This window comes from Thunnus albacares, chromosome 1, assembly GCF_914725855.1.
Source record: "Thunnus albacares chromosome 1, fThuAlb1.1, whole genome shotgun sequence".
NCBI classification, from domain to species: domain Eukaryota; kingdom Metazoa; phylum Chordata; class Actinopteri; order Scombriformes; family Scombridae; genus Thunnus; species Thunnus albacares.
In genome coordinates this window covers 36,346,183-36,365,893 of record NC_058106.1, presented here as the reverse complement: position 1 = coordinate 36,365,893, position 19,711 = coordinate 36,346,183, and the positions used below count along the sequence as shown (strand labels likewise).

The 19,711-nt window shown below is 37.0% G+C and overlaps 2 protein-coding genes across 2 annotated transcripts; one reads left to right on the top strand and one right to left on the bottom strand.

Moving 5' to 3' along the window:
• The first annotated feature begins 9,061 nt into the window (after positions 1 to 9,061).
• LOC122986071 (ribosyldihydronicotinamide dehydrogenase [quinone]-like) lies at positions 9,062 to 9,853 on the top strand. The gene is made up of 2 exons (XM_044357150.1): positions 9,062 to 9,412; positions 9,631 to 9,853. The coding sequence occupies exons 1-2, from the start codon at positions 9,326 to 9,328 to the stop codon at positions 9,820 to 9,822; spliced, it is 279 nt and encodes a 92-aa protein (XP_044213085.1). The 5' UTR covers positions 9,062 to 9,325; the 3' UTR covers positions 9,823 to 9,853.
• Positions 9,854 to 10,387: 534 nt separating this feature from the next.
• LOC122986042 (gamma-aminobutyric acid receptor-associated protein-like 2) lies at positions 10,388 to 18,297 on the bottom strand. The gene is made up of 4 exons (XM_044357111.1): positions 18,030 to 18,297; positions 14,177 to 14,232; positions 13,904 to 14,076; positions 10,388 to 10,968 (listed from the first exon to the last, which is right to left on the bottom strand). Exons 1-4 carry the CDS (start codon positions 18,061 to 18,063, stop codon positions 10,878 to 10,880), a joined length of 354 nt encoding a protein of 117 aa, XP_044213046.1. The 5' UTR covers positions 18,064 to 18,297; the 3' UTR covers positions 10,388 to 10,877.
• Between the last annotated feature and the right edge of the window lie 1,414 nt (positions 18,298 to 19,711).

Here is a 19,711-nt window from a genome sequence, read left to right as displayed (position 1 = left end):
CAGTTTATTCCATTTCAAAAGGTGCAGAGTACATGAAACCAGTTCTGCCAAAATGAGTGTTAGGTTGTTATTGGATAATGTAGTTATAAGATTTAAATGAGAGAAGAGATGTGAGGTAGTTTGGAAGCTTTAGCAGTGGAGCTTTATAGATAGCCATAGATAGACAAAGGAGGGGAGACCACACATGAGTTGTAACTAAAATGGATTTATTGTATATACTAAAAGATAAATGAAACTATACACAACCAAAAACCAACATGGAAGCCAGAGGAGAGAGGGCAAATGACTGACTGCCTCCAGCTTATATAGAAGCTGGGCAGTCCTATTACATCTATCAGGGGTCCCAAGAGACTCTCCATAACCTGTTGTTCCCATTCTCCTTTCCACAAAGTTGGGTTGTAAAAAAAAGGGAATAAATGAAAAGTGGAAAGCAAGAATCACCTTTGAAGTTCTGCTACATGTTACATGGTGTGCTGTCTCTGTGTTATGGGTGTATAAATAGGTAGAGGTCTGTCTGCAATGAGGCAATGAGTAAAGTTTTAGATCAGTCGTCAGCGCAGTCGTCTATGATCTGGGAGACTCCAGTTTGAGACCTGGTGTGGGGACCTCCTTCGTAGGTAGTTTGTTCATCAACACTTATTGTAACACTTTAATTTTCTAAAATTAAAAGCGTAATAAGTACAAAAACAGGATTTTTAAGCCTCTTTCCACTTTTATTCAAATACAAGTAATTTTGCTGCCTCAACAAATACAGATACAAATACAAATACTGGACTCTCTGCACATCCCTAATGTAGAATAGCAGGAAATGGACCCAAATGCAGGACAGCAGGTCAAGCAATGCTGAGGAGACTTCTTTATTGAAGAGTCACAGGCAAAAAACACAAAGCTGGGTGACTGTAACAAAACATAACCAATGATCCAACAAGACTCAACTGAAAACCAGATGTTAACTACAAACTAACCTAATCAGACAACGAGGAACAGTTGACAAGACACAGGGGCAGGCTGGGTAGACACTGAGATAAGGCCAACGAGGACGAATGCAGGGCAGGTGTAAGGACGAGTGAAGGAATAGTTTACCTTGTTCTTTTCTGCATTTAAAAGAAGTCTGAAATTCTTAAAAGCACATTTAGTCCCTCGAAATCTAGAGATATATACAATACTGTGTAAAAGATTTAAGCACTTAATCAATTTCATTTATCATTTATCAACTTGATACAAAATTCAGTAAACAGAAGAAACCTAAATGTGAGCAGCTTTGTCTTTAAATCAGCAGCAGTTCTCCTCAGTTCACCTGCACACAGTGTTTCAGGTACTCGGCAGGTCGGTTGTTCCTGTCTGACTCCATGATGTTGAGATCAGAGACCATCTGTTGCAGGACTCCCTGTTCTTCTTGTTGCTGAAGATATTTCTTTATGACTCTGGCTGGATGTTTGGGCTCATTGTCATGCTGCAGAATACATTTGGGAAGATCAGACACCTCCCTCGTGGTGTTGCATTATGGAGAAGAATCGCTCGTAAGTTGCACACTGGACCAAACTTTCTTCCTTCAGAAGATGACTTTGAAAACTTTGCACATACATCATTCTGCAGTGAGAATAAAAACAACATCCAAGTGAGGGAACAATAAATAAAACACATTTTTGAGTGCAGGGGGACTTGATGTGGGACTAGACTCAAAACCAGTTTAATTGGAATGCATACTCCTTTTTTTTTAATGAGCAGTGCTTTTATTGATTTAGTTGACTGAAGTAGTAGTAGTAGAAATTGCAGTGGTATAATTATTGCTTTTAGTGGTAGTAGCTGTAGGTTGAGACTTTCAATAGCAGTAATAATAGCAAATAGCAGGAAGAATAATAGCAGTTCCTCTATATTATTAGCAGTCCTCTAATATTAGCAGTATAAGCAGTAATAGTGGTTTTGTGTCATATACACAAAGTGTTGAACCCTCGTGAGTTTACAAGACACCAACAGTACAGATGCAGTGGTCAAACATTTCATCACAAAATTACAGATTATTTTACAGCTCGGTGTTTAACAAAATATTCTGCTTTCTCTCCCAAACTTGGCAAATAAAAACTGCTTCAAAAAAGGTTCACTTCCTGAAGCAAGTTTTTCATTATCATCTAGCCCAAAGAAATCAACATCAATGGAGGACATTTTTACTAAAAATTACATCCTTTACATCCTCATAGACAAGACAGTAAAACAAAAAATGAACCTCATTCTCAGTTTCACCAAACACACTCAACAAACAGTTTGTTCTCCTCTTGAGAGACATTAAACCTGCCGGTCTCTAAGGCCAATGGTAAAGTTACTGAATGTGCACATAGGGATCTTTGTCTTTTGTTTAAATTATACTTCACATAAGGTTCTACACTACAGCTATTCTTTATGAGAGAATAAGTTCATTATTTTTGTTTATACCATATATATATATATATATACATATATAACTCCTAATCTCCTGAATATCACAAAGTGACCTGTTCTGGAAAATGAACGACAAATTGTTCAAATAAAATAAGGATTTCAAATCATTTCCCTAGAGATGATTGTGAAAAATATCCCAATTAAATACTAGTAGTACTAGTAGTAATAGTAGCTAAAGCATTAGTAGTACAATGTGAACAGTAGCAGTATTACTAATATTTGCAGTATAAGAAGTAGTGGCTGTTGTAACATTAATATAATATATATAATATAATATAATGATGTGAAACAACTGCATGATCGACACTGTAATTTTCACTTCCTCAACTCTTTCTGAGAACCAAAAGTTTTCTACACAGAAAAAAAGCGAATAGATTTTTACTTCATTATTCTAGTTATGACACAATATAATTATACGAGGAAATAGTGAGAAGTTAATTTGTTTATTTCTGTGAACTTCAGTACAGTAGCAAAAGAAAATGAAAGTGTGAAATTATACACGATTAAACACCGACAGTTACCAGAATAAAAAACTAGAAGTCAGGCAAGTTGGTTCTATACTGTAAAAAACATAACTGTATTTTAATAGGAGCAAGAAATACTACATGATACTCTTTGGGACACATTATTTACAGATTAAAAACACACTCAAACTACAACTGAGCCTTGCTGCTCTGCAAATTTCTGCTTAATTCATTATCTCTAAGGGTCTGAACATTTCTATGGTTGTGGTGACTGATGTTGCTCTCTCTGATCTTTCCTGTGTTTTCTTTGCGAGTGCTATCTCCATGCACACAAATGTTCAAACAGAGGTAATCACAACACGTTATATCACTGAAAACACCAGTGAAATATTTATTCAGGCCTTCTCTGTTATACCTGCCCTCTCTTGGGTCAAGGTCAATGAGCTTGTAGATGCTTTCAGTTGTAAAATTACAAATGTTATTGATGCCATTGCACCTACTAAGGTGAAGGCTGTCTCGGATAAGAAAAGATCTCCGTGGAGAAATGCCACGCTGGTCAGAATGGAAAAAAGAGAGTGTCAAAAAGCTGAGCGCAGGTGGTGAAAAACAAATCTCCAGGTTCATTATGACATCTAGAAAGAGAGAATTCACATTTATAATTTGGAACTGAGAAATGCAAGGCGGTCCTTCTTCTCTGACATCATTGCCAATAATAATAATAATAATGCACGTGCCTTATTTGCTACTGTCGACAGGCTAACAAACCCTCCTGTGTCAGTAGCCCCTGAACTTCTATCCACCAAGTTTTGCAATGAATCTGCCTCATTCTTCACCGACAAAATTCAGGAAACTAGACAAGCAGTCAGTGCCTCCATATCAGGTGCAGGATATGTGTTGTACCTGTGTCCACTTAAAATAAATTTGAGTAGTATGACACAATTCCATCCGATCAACCATAAAAACCTGGAGGACATTATACAACATCTGAAATCTTCCTCTTGCTGCCTTGATATTCTGCCTACAGGCTTTTTCAAAATTGTTTCAAACTGCACATCTCTTCTCTCAGGTGTCTTCCCACAGGCCCTGAAAACTGCCGTCATCAAGCCACTCTTAAAAAAGAACACTCTAGACACTTCACTAATGAGCAACTATAGGCCCATATTAAGCCTCCCGTTGTTAAGCAAGATCATTGAAAAAGCTGTTTTTCAACAGCTGAACAACTTTTTGGCATTAAACCTTCCAGTCAGGAAGTGACATACACTTAAACACTGACAGTGGCAGGATTACAGTATTAGCATTACTAGATCTCAGTGTGGCATTTGACACAGTTGATCACAGACTGGAAAACTGGTTGGGACTTTCTGGCACAGTACTAAACTGGTTTGAATCCTACTTAAAGGACAGGAGCTACTTTGTGTCTATGGGTGATTACACATCACAGTGGACAAATATGACATGCGGAGTTCCCCAGAGCTCCATTCTGAGGCCTCTTCTGTTCAACATCTACATGCTCCCACTGGCTCAGATTATGGAAAACAACAAAATATGCTACCTCAGTTATGCGGATGACACACAAATTACCGTATCACCAGGGGACTGTGGTCCAATACAAGCACTGAGTAAGTGCATTGAACAAATCAATGATTGGATGTGCCAGAATTTTCTTCAGTTAAACAAAGACAAAACTGAAGTAATTGTATTTGGAGCTAAGGAAGAGTGTTTAAAAGCTTCAATCAATAATGTTAAAAACCACAAACCAAGCCAGAGATCTTGGTGTAGTCATGGACTCAGATCTGAATTTCAACAGCCAAATTAAGACAATTACAAAGTCAGCCTACTATCACCTGAAGAATATATCAAGAATTAAAGGATTTATGTCTCAGCAGGATTTGTAAAAACTTGTCCATGAATTTATCTTCAGTAGACTTGACTACTGTAACGCTGTCTTCACAGGTCTCCCTAAACAATCAGATGCTGCTGCTCGAGTCCTCACTAAGACCAAGAAAGTGAATCATATCACTCCAGTTCTCAGATCTTTACGCTGGCTTCCTGTCTGTCAAAGAATTGACTTTAAGATATTGCTGTTGGTTTATAAATCACTGACTGAATGGTTTAGGGCCAAAATACATCTCTGATCTGCTGCTACGTTATGAACCATCCAGACCTCTCAGGTCGTCTGGATCAGGTCTACTTTCTGTCCCCAGAGTCAAAACTAAACATGGAGAAGCAGCGTTCAGTTTTTATGCTCCACATATCTGGAACAAAATCCCAGAAAACTGTAGGTCTGCTGCAACTCTCAGTTCATTTAAATCGCAGCTGAAGACTTTTCTGTTTGCCGCCGGCATTGATTGACAGCTGTGATTGACAGTTGGCTCACCTGCTGCTCTCCCCGGCTCCGGGACTCACACTGAGTCGGACTGTTGTCACAATATGTCACTGAGTTTAATGTTACTTGATTATGACACCTGCCCTGTTAGTACAATTTAGCTAAAGTAGCTAATGTTAGCCCAAGTGTGCAGCACTCGGTATTCCCAGTAAGCTAGCATTAGCTTGGGTCTGGGGTAGCGGGGCGTGTTACCAGTGCGTGAAAGGCAACACCCCGCACACCTGGCTCCAAACGGAAAAGATGCAACTCTGGGCTTCAAACTGGCTCCAGTGCCAACGGGATGACGTCACACCTTGCTACGTTCATCTTTATATACAGATTGTGGTGAAATCTGATAAATTGAGTCAGTGTCGGTTGGAGCTGAAGACTACAAGTTTGAAAATTTAAAAAAATCTGGGAGTGTGGAGTTAGACAGAAGTGGGGTTACCAGACCAAGCATTGATTTTGATCCTTTTTTGACAGTGTCACACGGACCGATAATTCGGTGGTAGTTGGTTAAATAGAAAAATAAAATTCTGTTTGGAGTAAATCACACCACCATTGGGGGAAAAGAAGAAGAAGATTAATTTGTTGTCGGCTTAAAACACACAAGAAGAGTATTTATATACAGAGCAGAGGTCTTTCATATACAAAATAATAGTTGACTCAGTATGATTCCCTGCGGCACTCCAAAACATTTACAAATACTTGTACTTTACTGGGATATTACTTGGTACTTCTACCTCTACAAGTCAGAGGAAATATCCAACTTTTTAACCTGCCCCACATTTATTTCTCCGCTAAAGCTGCTACATTGCTTTTACTTACAAAAGATATAATAAGTTTATAATAAGATGGTGCATTATTGTAGATTAAAGGCCCTGCAAACAAGCACAGCTGTAGCCGATTAGACTAACCTAATAGGAACTATAAGGTTTGTACATTATACTGCAGAATAACCAACATGACACCCCCTGAAGCCCCAAAAAGTTATATATATATTTTTATCTAACAAAATAAACACTCGTACAGACAAATTATTATCTTGTACACATAAGATAAAAAATATCAACTTTTGGGACGTTTGGGGCTCCATAATTTAACACTGAAAGGGACAATTTTTTGATACTTTAAGTACATTTTGCTAGTAATACTTATGTACTTTTACTCAAGTAGAATTTTGAATGCAGGATGTTTAACATTTGGCAACAAAATATATTTTGTTTTTTAATGTGTTTAATGAAATAAAGGATCTGAATACCTCTTCAACCTCTTCCCCAAAGTCACAGGATTGAAAAAAATAATAAAAAAATTGCACAGATAGCAGAATAAATGTGTGAGAATGTAACAAAAATTTCATCTGAACTATGAATCAGGGAAATTCTGTTTGTTTACTACCAAGTAGAGGATATTCGTAGAACGACCTTTGCAGATGCAGAAGTAAAAATAGGAAAAGAAAACTACTGAGCCAGACAATTTTACAGTCTTTGGACTTGTGATAGATTATTGTTTCTTTGTGAGCAGCAAAAACACCCTGAACACCATTATTTTAACCTGAAATGTTATGATTCTTCCTTTGAATCAGTGTGATTGCAAATGTTTTTTTCTCCATAAACAAATATTGTAAAACCTAAAGAATAATCTCTGAAAGCTTCAGTAAAAGATAGATTCGCAATTTTTCCCATGTGTCTTAAAACAACAGTCAGGTGTCCATATGAACAGTGAAAGAGGTTTTCCTCGCTGTAATCAGTCCTCCTGTTCATACTGGATATTAAAAGATCCTTCAAATGTGCTTTCAATGGTAGTGATGGAGGCCAAAATCCACAGTGTGTCCACACAGTCATTTAGTGCAATAATTCATTTTTATATTCAGCTTCAGCAGTCTGAGTTAGTCATATCAAGTGGATATATGCCACATTTACAGTCTTTTTAGCATCAAATTCCCTCTTTGTGTTTCCCTGTTGAGCTGCGGTGTAAGTATAGTAACAAAAAGAGGAACTTTGACACTAAAAAGACTGTAACATTGAAAGATATCTACTTGATTTGACTCATTTGGACGCCGAAGCTTCATATTAGCTTCAGATTAACTTTTAAATACATTTTTGCACAGAAGGAGGACTGTGGATTTTGTCCTCCATCACTTCCATTGTAAGTGCATTATGAAGGGATCTTCTAATGGTCAGTATGAACAGGAGGAATGATTACAGCAAGAAAAACAGGTTTCATGTTCATTTGGGCTCCTGACTGTTGTTTTAAGACAGACTTTGTTTTGTGAACTCATCCTCTAAATCACTCATTTATGAGTGACTGATGAGATATTTATGAATAAAAAACAAAAGATGTGGTACAGAGACTAATTATAAGGGGATACTGTGAAGGGTCAGAATATTAACAGTATATCAGGGTAAAGAAATTATCTCAGTACTTCTTCCATCACTGGTATCGACTTCTTCCAGCGTTTAATTGAAGCTATATGATGTTTACAGTGAGCGAAATATTCAAACCCAAGACCCCGTGTGTTTATGGCTGCACCATCACATCAAATGGAAATATGTCTTGTGCATCATTTTACACACACATTCCTGACATACAGTATGTGTCAATAGCATTAATTTAAGTATTGTTCATTTTACAGTTGATTTTAATAGATCATTACTTCTTCTTACATTTACTGAAGTACTGGACTTAACAAGTCTGATGTACTTCTGCTTTACTTGAGTATTTTTATTTTATACTTTGTACTTCTATTCCACTACATATAATTACAAGTTTTTGCATAAAATATTTCAATATTCTGTTGTTTAAATTGTCTTTTCATTTAAAAATTTGTTATGCACTTTGTGTGAAAGGTGCTATATAGTGTATTATTATTAGTTAAACATGATACTCATATAATATGATGCAGTGCTGTTACTATTAATCTACCCAAAGTAGCTAAAATTGGCTTCACAGCAAAAAACTACAACATTAAAATGCTCTTACATGTATTTGTTAGTTTAACACTCCAAGCCAGATTGCACAGTGAACACAATGAATACTTATATACATTCAATACATTTTCGCTGATCATACTTCTGCTTTTGTTGACTGAGTCATAACCACAGACGAAAGGCCGCTGACAGATGTTGCATTATTTTCGTGGGTGTTGTCAGTGTTCGTTGGAACTAACTAAAAAAGTTCTTACAGATAATGACATATTATAGTGACATCGGCGAATTATCAAGAATAACCAAGATGCTGATTCAGAAAGGACATGTTGTTGTTGTGGCTGTTGACAAAGCTGTGAGCAGCACAAATGAATTTCAGTTCTCCTCCATTGTTTTTGAGTAGAGGCAGAAATGTAAGAGACAAGAGATCTGAAAAACTGGACAAATAAAACTAAAACAATTTGAATGGAAAGATCATTAGATTAGCTTTTAAAATACAACCAGTGGTTTCCAACCTTTTTGTCTTTTGACGTCTTACAAAAAGCAGTGTGTAGTCGGGGTCACATTTCACATGTCTCTGAGTTGTTAACAGCTCCACCAAATAGTGATTTTTCCCTCTAAACTTCTCACATGGAGAGTTTGATTACAGTGAGGAAAACCTTTTTTTAGTCTTCATATGGGCAGCTGACTGTTGTTTTAGGACAGACTTGAAAAAATTTGAACCTGTCCTTTAATGTGACCTTGGAGATGAGAGGATATATAGAGATGAGGATATATGCACATATATAACCAGTCCCATCATGATTCACTTGACTATTCGCTTGATAAATAACCTAAAATATTTTTTTGATTATGAGATTGTTTAATTGATCATTTCAGCACCAATCAAGTCAAAGCATTTTAATCTTGTAGGGGGGGTTGCAAGGTGCACCCAAATGCAGACACAGACGAAAGTGACAGTGAATGAAATAAGGCTTTATTGCCAGGGAAGTGAGGGCATGGAGGTGGATGGAGTGGAGATGAAGCAGGCTGAGGCAGAGGACTGGAGGGCTGAGAGGAGTGAGGGAGGATGGCGAGGGCTGGCAGAAGGGAGCAGGTGGTGATGGGCCGGAGAGCGGGCAAGCGGGCAGACGATGCACGCCTGGATGGAGGGCCGCCTCAGTGACGACATCGTAGCCGAGCAGCGCAAAGTAGAAGAGGCTGAACTCATCATCTTCCAGGTCAGAGGTCACTCACATCTCTTGTTTGTTGTTATTATGTGCTGAACAAGCGGCAACTACCACGACGGCACATAATATTCAAATAATACTTTCCAAAACAAGGAATACAGATGAAATAAATTATGGGATAAGCAAAGACAAAAAGGAAAAGAATTTACTTTAAAAAAACAAACAATAAAGTAAATGCATTAAGTGGATTGTTGTGTCTCTTTCTGCAGTTTCCTTTGTACTGGTTCAGTGTGCCGGCCATCATGAAGGGCTGGATGGACAGAGTGCTGGCACAAGGCTTCGCTTTCTCCCTGGAAAAGATGTACGATAACGGCATTTTCAAGGTCTGTCTCAGGTGGACAATTACAGTAGATCTACTGACCCAACATGAGACAAACAAAATGCTGATAATGATAAAATGAAATAACATAACTTTGATGTACTTGTACTTTACTTGAGTATTTCCATGTGATGCTACTTTATACTTCCACTCCACTACATTTCAGAGGGAATATTAACAAGCTTTTAAAATACAACACATTGTTAAAGATGAAACCAGTGGTTTCCAACCTTTTTGGCTTTTGACGTCTTACAAAAAGCAGTGTGTAGTCGGGGTCACATTTCACATGTCTATGAGTTGTTAACAGCTCCACCAAATAGTGATTTTTCCCTCTAAACTTCTCACATGCTTTCATTCAATAAATAATCCAAGACCAAATATTTGGACAACATGAACTAAATGTTTGTGTTTAGTCTTCTGTCTTTGGTGTACGAGTGTTTTATTGTGTGCATCTTTTTTCTTCTCCCGGCTCCTTTTCAATCATGGATTGTGTATTTTGTTGATGTTGTAGTTTATATTTTGAGTAAAAGTGTTATGTGGACAGTGAAGAATAAAAAGTTGCACATGTTGAAGCTGATCAAACTCAGTTAAAATAAATATTGTGCAAATATTCAAAATAATAATAATAAAAAAAAAAACTGACCCGGTTTAACTTTAATATTTTTATTGGTTAGGTCATCCAGCTACCTTACCTTCAAATAATTAAATTAAAATTCTTTTAAATATTGTCTTCAAAGAAGAAAGCATAACTAAAAGCAAAACTCATTCACACATATCGTTTCAAAGGTGGAAAAAAAAAAAGCTAAAAACACTCAAATCACAACATCAAAACAAATAATAATAATAATAATAATTGAAATTGAACACACTATACACAACTTAATCTATGACTCTATGAAGAACTGGTGCAACATGGGCCAGAACAAAACACACCGGTGCACTCGTTTATTTCTATCCAGTCAGGTGAGCAGTCAGTCAATCATTCTGTTGCATTCATGTCACTGAATCTCTCTGGGGCTTCCCACGGGTTTCTCCAGGGGCCGAGTCGGGGCTGTGATTAGATGCGGGAGGGGTGTCGGTGTGGCCGAGCGGCGCCGCAGGTAAGGCCGGGGTCACGATCATCGGCTTTTTTTCTTTTTAAAAACCGAAGGTGTTTTCACCGCTGTAAGCCACGTATAAAAAGCCGTCCTCGTCCTTCTCTTTCTCGTACAGCTGCCCCATCGTGATGCTGCAACGGGAAGGGAGACGCAGAGTTAACGACTGCTGCGAGCACATGCGAGAGGAAACACATGATGATGATGTCAACGCTTTCATAATGAGTGAGAGCCAAACTGGGGATACTGGTTTCACTGGTAAGCAGAGAGGAAACAGAGAAACCAACTGCATCCTCTTTCAATATGTATGGAATTTATATGACAATATAGGCTAGTACATTTAAAGAGACAGGAGCAGACAGGAATGTCTGACTTTGGTTAATCAAGCAAATTAAGAGTTGCAACTATTAGCTGATTAATTGATTAGTTGTCAACTATAATTTAATTGCCACATATTTTGATAATCGATTAATCCTTTTAAGTAATTTGTTAAGAAAAAAGTCCAAATTCTCTGATTCCAGTGTCTTAGTGTTAGCGTGTTAGTACCTATTATAGGACCGCATTACCCATAAACACCCGCTACTTCCTGTGACAGGGAGGATATTTTTATTATTGTTGTTATTATCATTATTATTATTATTATTATTATTATTATTATTATTATTATTATTATTATTATTATTATTATTATTATCATCATCATACAGACAGTTGCTAGCTATTGACTGTCGATTAGTTGCCAGCTATTAAGTTAATCGTTTGGAGTCAAGAAAAATCTGATTCCAGCCTCAATTGTGAATATTTTCTGGTGTCTTTTGTCGTCTATGACAGAATAAACTGAATATCTTTGGGTTGTGGACTGTTGGTCGGGACAAAACAAGACATTTGAGGACGTCACAATGGTCACTGAGAAACTGCAACTGGCGTAGACAAAGCCATTTATCGAGAATATAACCCGCAGATTACCTGATAATGAAAACAGTCTTGTGGATTTAGTATTTAATAAGATATCGTTTGATTAACTGTTGCCGAGGACGTTTAGGTGATATCGCCCTGCCCTGCAAGTAAAACCTGAGAAGAAACTGGGACTTAACAGCAGATGGGTTAGTGTGAAATTGTAACTGGATTTAGTTTTCTGGTTGTTTTTTCACACAGTTATTTCTTCACTGGACCTTCATGATGACACAAGACATGGCCTTTTAAACAGAAAACATGCTTAGAAGTCTCGCTGGAATCCCCCCAGAGGCCACTTTCCTTTCCTCTGACTCATGCTGTAATCCTTCCTGCCTGTTGCTCTCCCTGACAGAGCTAAAAATACTGGCTGTAAGTGCTGAGTAATGACAATGAGGAATGTCTGAGCGTTTGGTGCTCATAGGTGCGACTACTGCTCACTCTGGGTGTCGTTCTCTAGTTAATAATTTCCAGGTGTCAACTTTATTTAAAAAAAAAGGGGGGGGGGGGGGGGGGGGGGCGTGTCAGCACTTCTACACCCAGCCATAAAAATATAGACGTTAAAAGGCGACAGTGTCTCTTCATCCAGACTGTGGTGATAAAACTAAACAGAGTTCCTGTTGATAAAAGTCATAAATGTGACTTCGACTGATGGTTTAATCTTAACTACCTTATATGACCATGAAGGCATTTGTGTGTCAACAGGTCAGATCATTACAGAGCCAATTACAGGCATAAAAAAAACCAAAACATAAGGTGACTTATAAACGTCCTGCTGTTTAACCTGCCATCATTTTTTTGGCCTGGTTCAATTCTAGTTCAGCAGGTTTCTGAAGCCCCCCCGCCCCCCCACAACTGAATCTGACAGTCTGACATTTACACCCACTTCTCTGTTTGGCCGGGCATGCAGAGGTGAGAAAAGAGCTCGATTTAAACTTTCTTCATTCAACTATTTCTGTCACTGTTCATGTTAAAAAACAGAGTTCAACACTACCACTGCCTTCCAGGAGAGACTGTAATTAAACTAATGGCTGCAAATAACAATTATTTTCATTATCGATTGATCTGTTGATTATTTTCTTGATCATAGTCTTCAAATGCTTTTTTTTTTTTTTTTTTGTGACCAACAGTTTAAAACCAGAAGATATTCACTTTACTATCAAACAGAACAAAGAAAAACAGCAAAGCGTCACAATTAAGAAACTGAGAACAATGAATCTTTAGCATTTCTGCTGGCATGATTAGCAGCCACACGGTTCTCCGTTCTCTGTTTCTCTGTTTAGTGTCGTCAGGTTAGGCTAACCCCATTGTTGCTAACTCTGAAGCTAACCTCCTTTCAGTTTCAGTTGTGGGAAACAACAGACGTGACTTTTCTTGGTCTTGAGAAGCTGCAGCGTTTATTTACGGACACACTGTAACCTGTTCTGTACATTTACAACTTACCAACTAAAGACCACTACGGCTGCAACTTACAATTATTTTCATTATCGATTAATCTGTTGATTGTTTTCTCGATTAGTTAATTATTTGTTTGGTCTGTAAAATGTTTGACAAACAGTGAAAAATGCCCATCACATAGTCTTCAAATGTATTGTTTTTTTGGCGACCAACAGTCTAAAACCAGAAGATAATCAGTTTTCCATCACATAAGACGAAGAAAACCAGCAAATCGTCACAATTAAGAAACCGGGAACAATGAATCTTTAGCAGTTTTACTAGAAAAAAAAAAGATTTAAACGATTATCGAAATAGTTGCCAATTACTTTTCTGTTGTTCGACTAATCAATTAGTAACATTAGTTGTTTCAGCTCTAATTTAAACCATATTTTGTCCTCCTCCTCTGTATTTCATTATGATTATTTACTCAATTTAAAAATGACAAATAAGTAATATTCAGATTCTGCTGAGAGGAAGTGACGGTGGTCTGGTTACCTCACATACTGCTGTTGTGGACATGACGGGGAGCAAAATGCACCAAGTTCAAGGTAATTTCTGCAAAACTAGCCTATCAAGTTAACTAATTATCTTCCTTGCAGCCTGGCGCCCGGTACCAGCAGGTCGGGAACCTCTGAAGTAAAACATAAAACCGAACCCCTCCTCCTGTCTCCCGGCCCTCACCTTGACTGAGGCACCGTCTTGTCCACAAACAGGAAGATGGCCTTCTCTGAGGGCAGCTGGATGCGTTTCCTGATGATCCACATGAACTGAGCCACTGTGATGTCGGAGGGGACCAGGTACTTCCTCTTGTCGATGTCCACAATCTGTGATCCAGACACTTTCTCCACGATCACCTGACAAACCACACAGAGGCACCAGCAGACGTGATTACAGCCAACATGCATCACACAGCGAACGACCTTCTTTAAGTCAGCGGTGATGGTTTTTACTCACCGGGACCCTGTCAGGGTACTTGTTGCGGATTTTGGCTGACTCTATGCATCGATGTTCTGCAGGACAAAAAAAACAAACATTTGTGTTATTGAGGTTGATGTTAAGTGACGACAGAAACCTTTTAGGTAACACTTCCTCTTCACCGGACGGACACAGATCGATATTTGACGGCTGAGGTAAGAAATTCACAGACAGCTGCAGTGGATTTAAACTCACCGAGACCAGTTAAACCTCCACACCTGTCACTCCTGTCACTGTTAGCTTCTAGAAAACTTTATTAACCATATTAACTCTGTACTGTCTATAGCAGACTGGCAGCCTCTACACTGAAGTCCAGCTCAAAGTATTCATTGAATATTTTACATTTTCTTGCATTTGCTAAAAAGTAAAGTTCCCTATTTTCATAATTAACAACTAACTAGGCTTCTTTTAAATGAGTATTTTTTTAATTATGAATGAAAGGGTTGTTTTGTCTATAAAACATCAGAATCACATTTTTGCTTAAAAAATATTTTTGACAATTAATCAATTGCCGAAACACTTGCAGATTAATCTTCTTTTAATTGATTGATTGACTGATCGTTGCGGCTTTAATTTGATAACAAAAACAGTTTTTAGTCAGCTTTTTACTGGTGTTGAAAGAATTTGTTGAATAACCGATTAGCTTTTTGACAGTAAAAAAACACGACTTTGGTAATCAATTAATTATTTTAAAAAAACAGGACTTTTTTTTGCTTTATATGACTGTAAATTAAATAGATCAGCATTCTGGACTGTTGGTTGGACAAAAAAAAATCTGATGGCGTCATCTTGGGGGAAACTTATGAGAATTTTTCACAATTTATTACTAAATTACTAAACAATTGATTGGTTAATCAAAAAATCAAAAGATAGACTGATCATTAACCCTAGCCTCTACACTGTACTTTGCATTTATATATTTTATAATTTCCTGTTAGTATAAAGGGATATTATGTTGATCTGTTTGTATATCAACTACAAAAACAGTATACTGACAATAACAATACAGTTTAGGGCTGAAACTACTGTTTATTTTCATTATCAATAAATCTGTCTAATATTCTCTCAAATCAAGTAATCATTTTGTCCTAAATGGTTAAAAATGTCAATCACTGTTTCTCAAAGCCCAAAGATGTCGCCGAAAATGTTTTCTATTGACTCTGAATAATTAATTCAATAACTGGCAACTAATCAACAGTCAATAGCTAGTAACTGTCTGTATCGTAATAATAATAATAATAATAATAATGATAATAATAATATCCTCCCTGTCACAGGAAGTAGTGGGTGTTTATGGGTAATGTGGTCCTATAACGGGCACTGACAATAACATTGAGGTGGGACATAAGCCAAATATTTCTGACATGTACTTGTTTGTTTTTACACTTGTAATGTTTTGAAGTGCTGCACCTTTAAAAACCACATTATTTCTCAGCAGCAACATGTCGTCTGTTCTCACGAATATGTGAATTGCATCATTAAGCATTTTTTTTTTTTAAAGTCTGTAAACACTCTACTTCTCATTAACAGCTAGTCTGTCAACAGGAAGTTAAAATATCAGACATGTTAGTTGAGTATTTCCATTTGATGCTACTTTATGCTTCCATCTACTTCACAGCTTTAGTTTCCTTTCAGATCAATATTTTTATGGAAAACATACGATCTGATCACTTTTATTAAAAAAACCCAATAAAATATATATTGCTATAGATTAGACCACCCACCAGTAAACATTGTTAAAATGCTGCTTACATGTACATTATCAATATTTCAATATATTGCTTCAGATTAAGATTTAACACGAAGGATAAATATGTAAATTTGATCATTAAAGCCCCTTTTTTTTAAAGCTTGTAAACACTCTACTTGTCATTATCAGCTAGTCTGTCAACAGGAAGTTAATTTCAATTATGAATCAATGGTTAAATCATCAAACATGTTGTCAGAATTGTCTACTTTCATCATAACTAACTTTTATCATGAATAAATGTTTTTTTGTGTGTTCATTTCTTTTGTTGTAAAGCACTTTGAGCTGCATTTTTTGTATGAAAGATGCTGTACATATAAGGTTATTATTATTATTATACATTTTTAGTATGAATACTCTTTGTATCTGTCTTGTAAATTATGAGGATTTTTATCTTAATTGTGAATGTAAGCGTTGCATAAATCAAGAGTTACATATTTTATTATATATTATTAAAGACCAAAGATATCTGGATGTTTTGGCTGCTAGTAAAAGACAATTCTGAGGCGTCACTTTGAGGTCTGGTTACTTATAACTAGCATTATCATGACATCAGATTATTTCTTAATTTCATATGCCAAATGATTAAATGAAAAGCTGATAATTGATTATATGAACGTGTGAAACACTGTGGGACGCTTTGAGTGGTTGATAAGACTAGAAAAACGCTATATAAATGCTGTCAGTTTAATTTTGGCCACCAGGGGTCTCTCAATCAAAACAATAACAAAAGACAGAGTTTGACGACTTCGTGAAGGAGCGTGGGATCATGGGATGAAAATCGATCTGATGTGACTCAGACAGAAGACAAAAAGAGAGGCTAAATCATATTCATGGATGAAGTAATGTATAAAATTCATATTCACGTTATGTCATTTCATTCTAATGAAATAGCGGCAAGTAACGTTAGCTAACGTTGGCTTTACGTGGACAGCTTCGGCGACGGAATGAGCAGCAAACGGTAAAAAATAATCTTGTGCTCCATAATGAGTGAGCAATATAAACAATAGTAAACAACAGTGTGGCTAGCTAGTTTGTCAAGTTCCTTTCTGATTCCCTGACGTATTATCTGGTCTTTCCCTGTTATGGCGAGTAGAGGAGGTAAAGGGGATATGACGCCACTGACAGGAGACCAAATGAAACGGAGCGTTACTGTCATTAAAATTACTAATTTCTCTGGGTTTGAACCAAGCCTCCAGGAAGAGCGTGGGGTTTTGAAGCCAATTTGACATAGTGACCAAACTGTGGAATTACAACTTCCTGTCTAACAGGGGCACAAAGAGCGTCCTTTTGGCTCCCAATCGTGAGAAAAGGAGCGTCTGTAAAACAGTGGAATATAAAAATATATAAATAGGTCTAGTCATTTTTAGACATTTTATTGTGGAAAAGTTACATATGTTTCTAAAGAGCAAATGATTAGTCACTTTATTGACAATAATCATGATTTTGCATCAACAGAAGTCATTATGTAAAACACTAGAAGGGATGCAAAAGAAGCCTGCAGGCCTCCTCAATGTTCAGCCAAAACAACTTTTTTCCCCTCTTGGTGACGCCTCTCAGGCCTCCAGTTTATGGCAGGTGGGGAAACAGAAAAATATCATGTTTAACTACATATATAGACACTCAAAAATCTTTAATATCCAGCTGCAAACAGTCAGCTCACAGCAGAATGGAGGCTTAGCAGCTTAATGTGTCAATATCCTCCATCAATCAACCTGAAAGCAGGTCGTCGTTCCGGGGTGGAAATAAGAACAATGACACGATGATTTGTTGACACACACAAACCCAAAACGTCTATTTTAAAGTGGAGACATGCGAATTGGCTTTTACATGAGCTGACATTAATATTTACAGCTGTATTTAGCGTGTATGTACAAACCAAAGCCTCCTCTAAACAAAAAGCCTAACCGACAGGCCACTCTGTACGACCGACGCAGTTTAAAGTGACGTTTTCTACACGTTTAACTCCAAAGAAATGTTCCCACAGGGCAACATAATAGATATTATTGTTATGATTTCTCTGGGTTTTTATTTAACATTTTAATCACTCTTGTAAACCACAATAACAGCTCCCTCCTCCCTTACCCAAGGAGTGATCCTCTTTGAACATCCATTTCATGTTTGCCGTTTCCGGGCTCTCTCTTTCCGCTCGATGCAGTTGATTATAAACACGACTCAAGGTTAATTTGGGGGTTTAAATGTCTTTCTTTTTTTCCTAGTATCCTTTAAACGAGTAACTCTTAAATCGGTATTGGAGCAGGGCAGCGGCTCGCTTTCTCTCTCTCGCTCAACACTTCAGCAAAACAACAAACAACAACCTCCTCTTGACGATCAGCCTGCAGAATGGAACAGTCCGGGAGTGACGTCACCGTCAGCGCTCACTGCGCTGCCCCGGCGGTGACGGACTGTTCCATTCTGCCGCACACAGGAGGGGGGGGGGGCGACAGTATTATCCCTACTATTAACATCTTTTTTAAAATTTTAATATAAGTATATATATTATATGTATATACATATTTAAAATTAAAACACACCTTCTTGTTATAAAAAAATATGACTTGAAATGAACACATCCAATTTTTTTTGTTAAATAAATTAAAAATGTCTCCAGATCAATAACAGTATGACAAAACAGTTTTATCAGGGGTGGAAAGTAACTAAGTACATTTGTGATTTACTTGTACTTTACTTGAGTATTTCCATGTGATGCCACTTTTACTTCCACTCCACTACATTTCAGAGGGAAATATTGTACTTTCTACTCCACTACATTTATTTGACAGCTTTAGTTACTTTTCAGATGAAGATTTGACACAATGGATAATATAACAAGCTTTTAAAATACAACACATTGTTAAAGATGAAACCAGTGGTTTCCAACCTTTTTGGCTTTTGACGTCTTACAAAAAGCAGTGTGTAGTCGGGGTCACATTTCACATGTCTATGAGTTGTTAACAGCTCCACCAAATAGTGATTTTTCCCTCTAAACTTCTCACATGTTTCATTTCAATAAATGTTCATTGTTCAGATTAGAGAAAAAGTCCAAAAACTGAAAACAGATTTGTGTATCAGAACTTTGTTTTTTCTTCTTTCCTCTCCCATTAATCATCTCACGACCCCTCAGATTTATCTGCTGACCCTTTGGAGGAGCCCCGACCCCTAGGTTGGGAACCACTGGACTAAACTAGCTAACTGTATATAAAGTAGTGTAAACTAGCTCCACCTCCAGCAGCTACAACAGTAACATGCTGCTCTAACACTGATGCTTCACTATTAATAATCTAATGATGTCATATATAATAATATATCAGTCAGAGGGACCAAACCACTACTTTTACTGCAATACTTTAACTACATCAAGCTCATAATACTTATGTACTTTTACTGCAATACTTTAACTACATCAAGCTCATAATACTTATGTACTTTTACTGCAATACTTTAACTACATCAAGCTCATAATACTTATGTACTTTTACTGCAATACTTTAATCTACTGATCCAACATGAGACAAACAAAATGATGATAATGATAAAATGAAATAACATAACTTTGAGGTATTTGAACTTTACTTGAGTATTTCCATGTGATGCTACTTTATACTTCCACTCCACTACATTTCAGTACTTTCTACTCCACTACATTTATTTGACAGCTTTAGTTACTTTTCAGATGAAGATTTGACACAATGGATAATATAACAAGCTTTTAAAATACAACACATTGTTAAAGATGAAACCAGTGGTTTCCAACCTTTTTGGCTTTT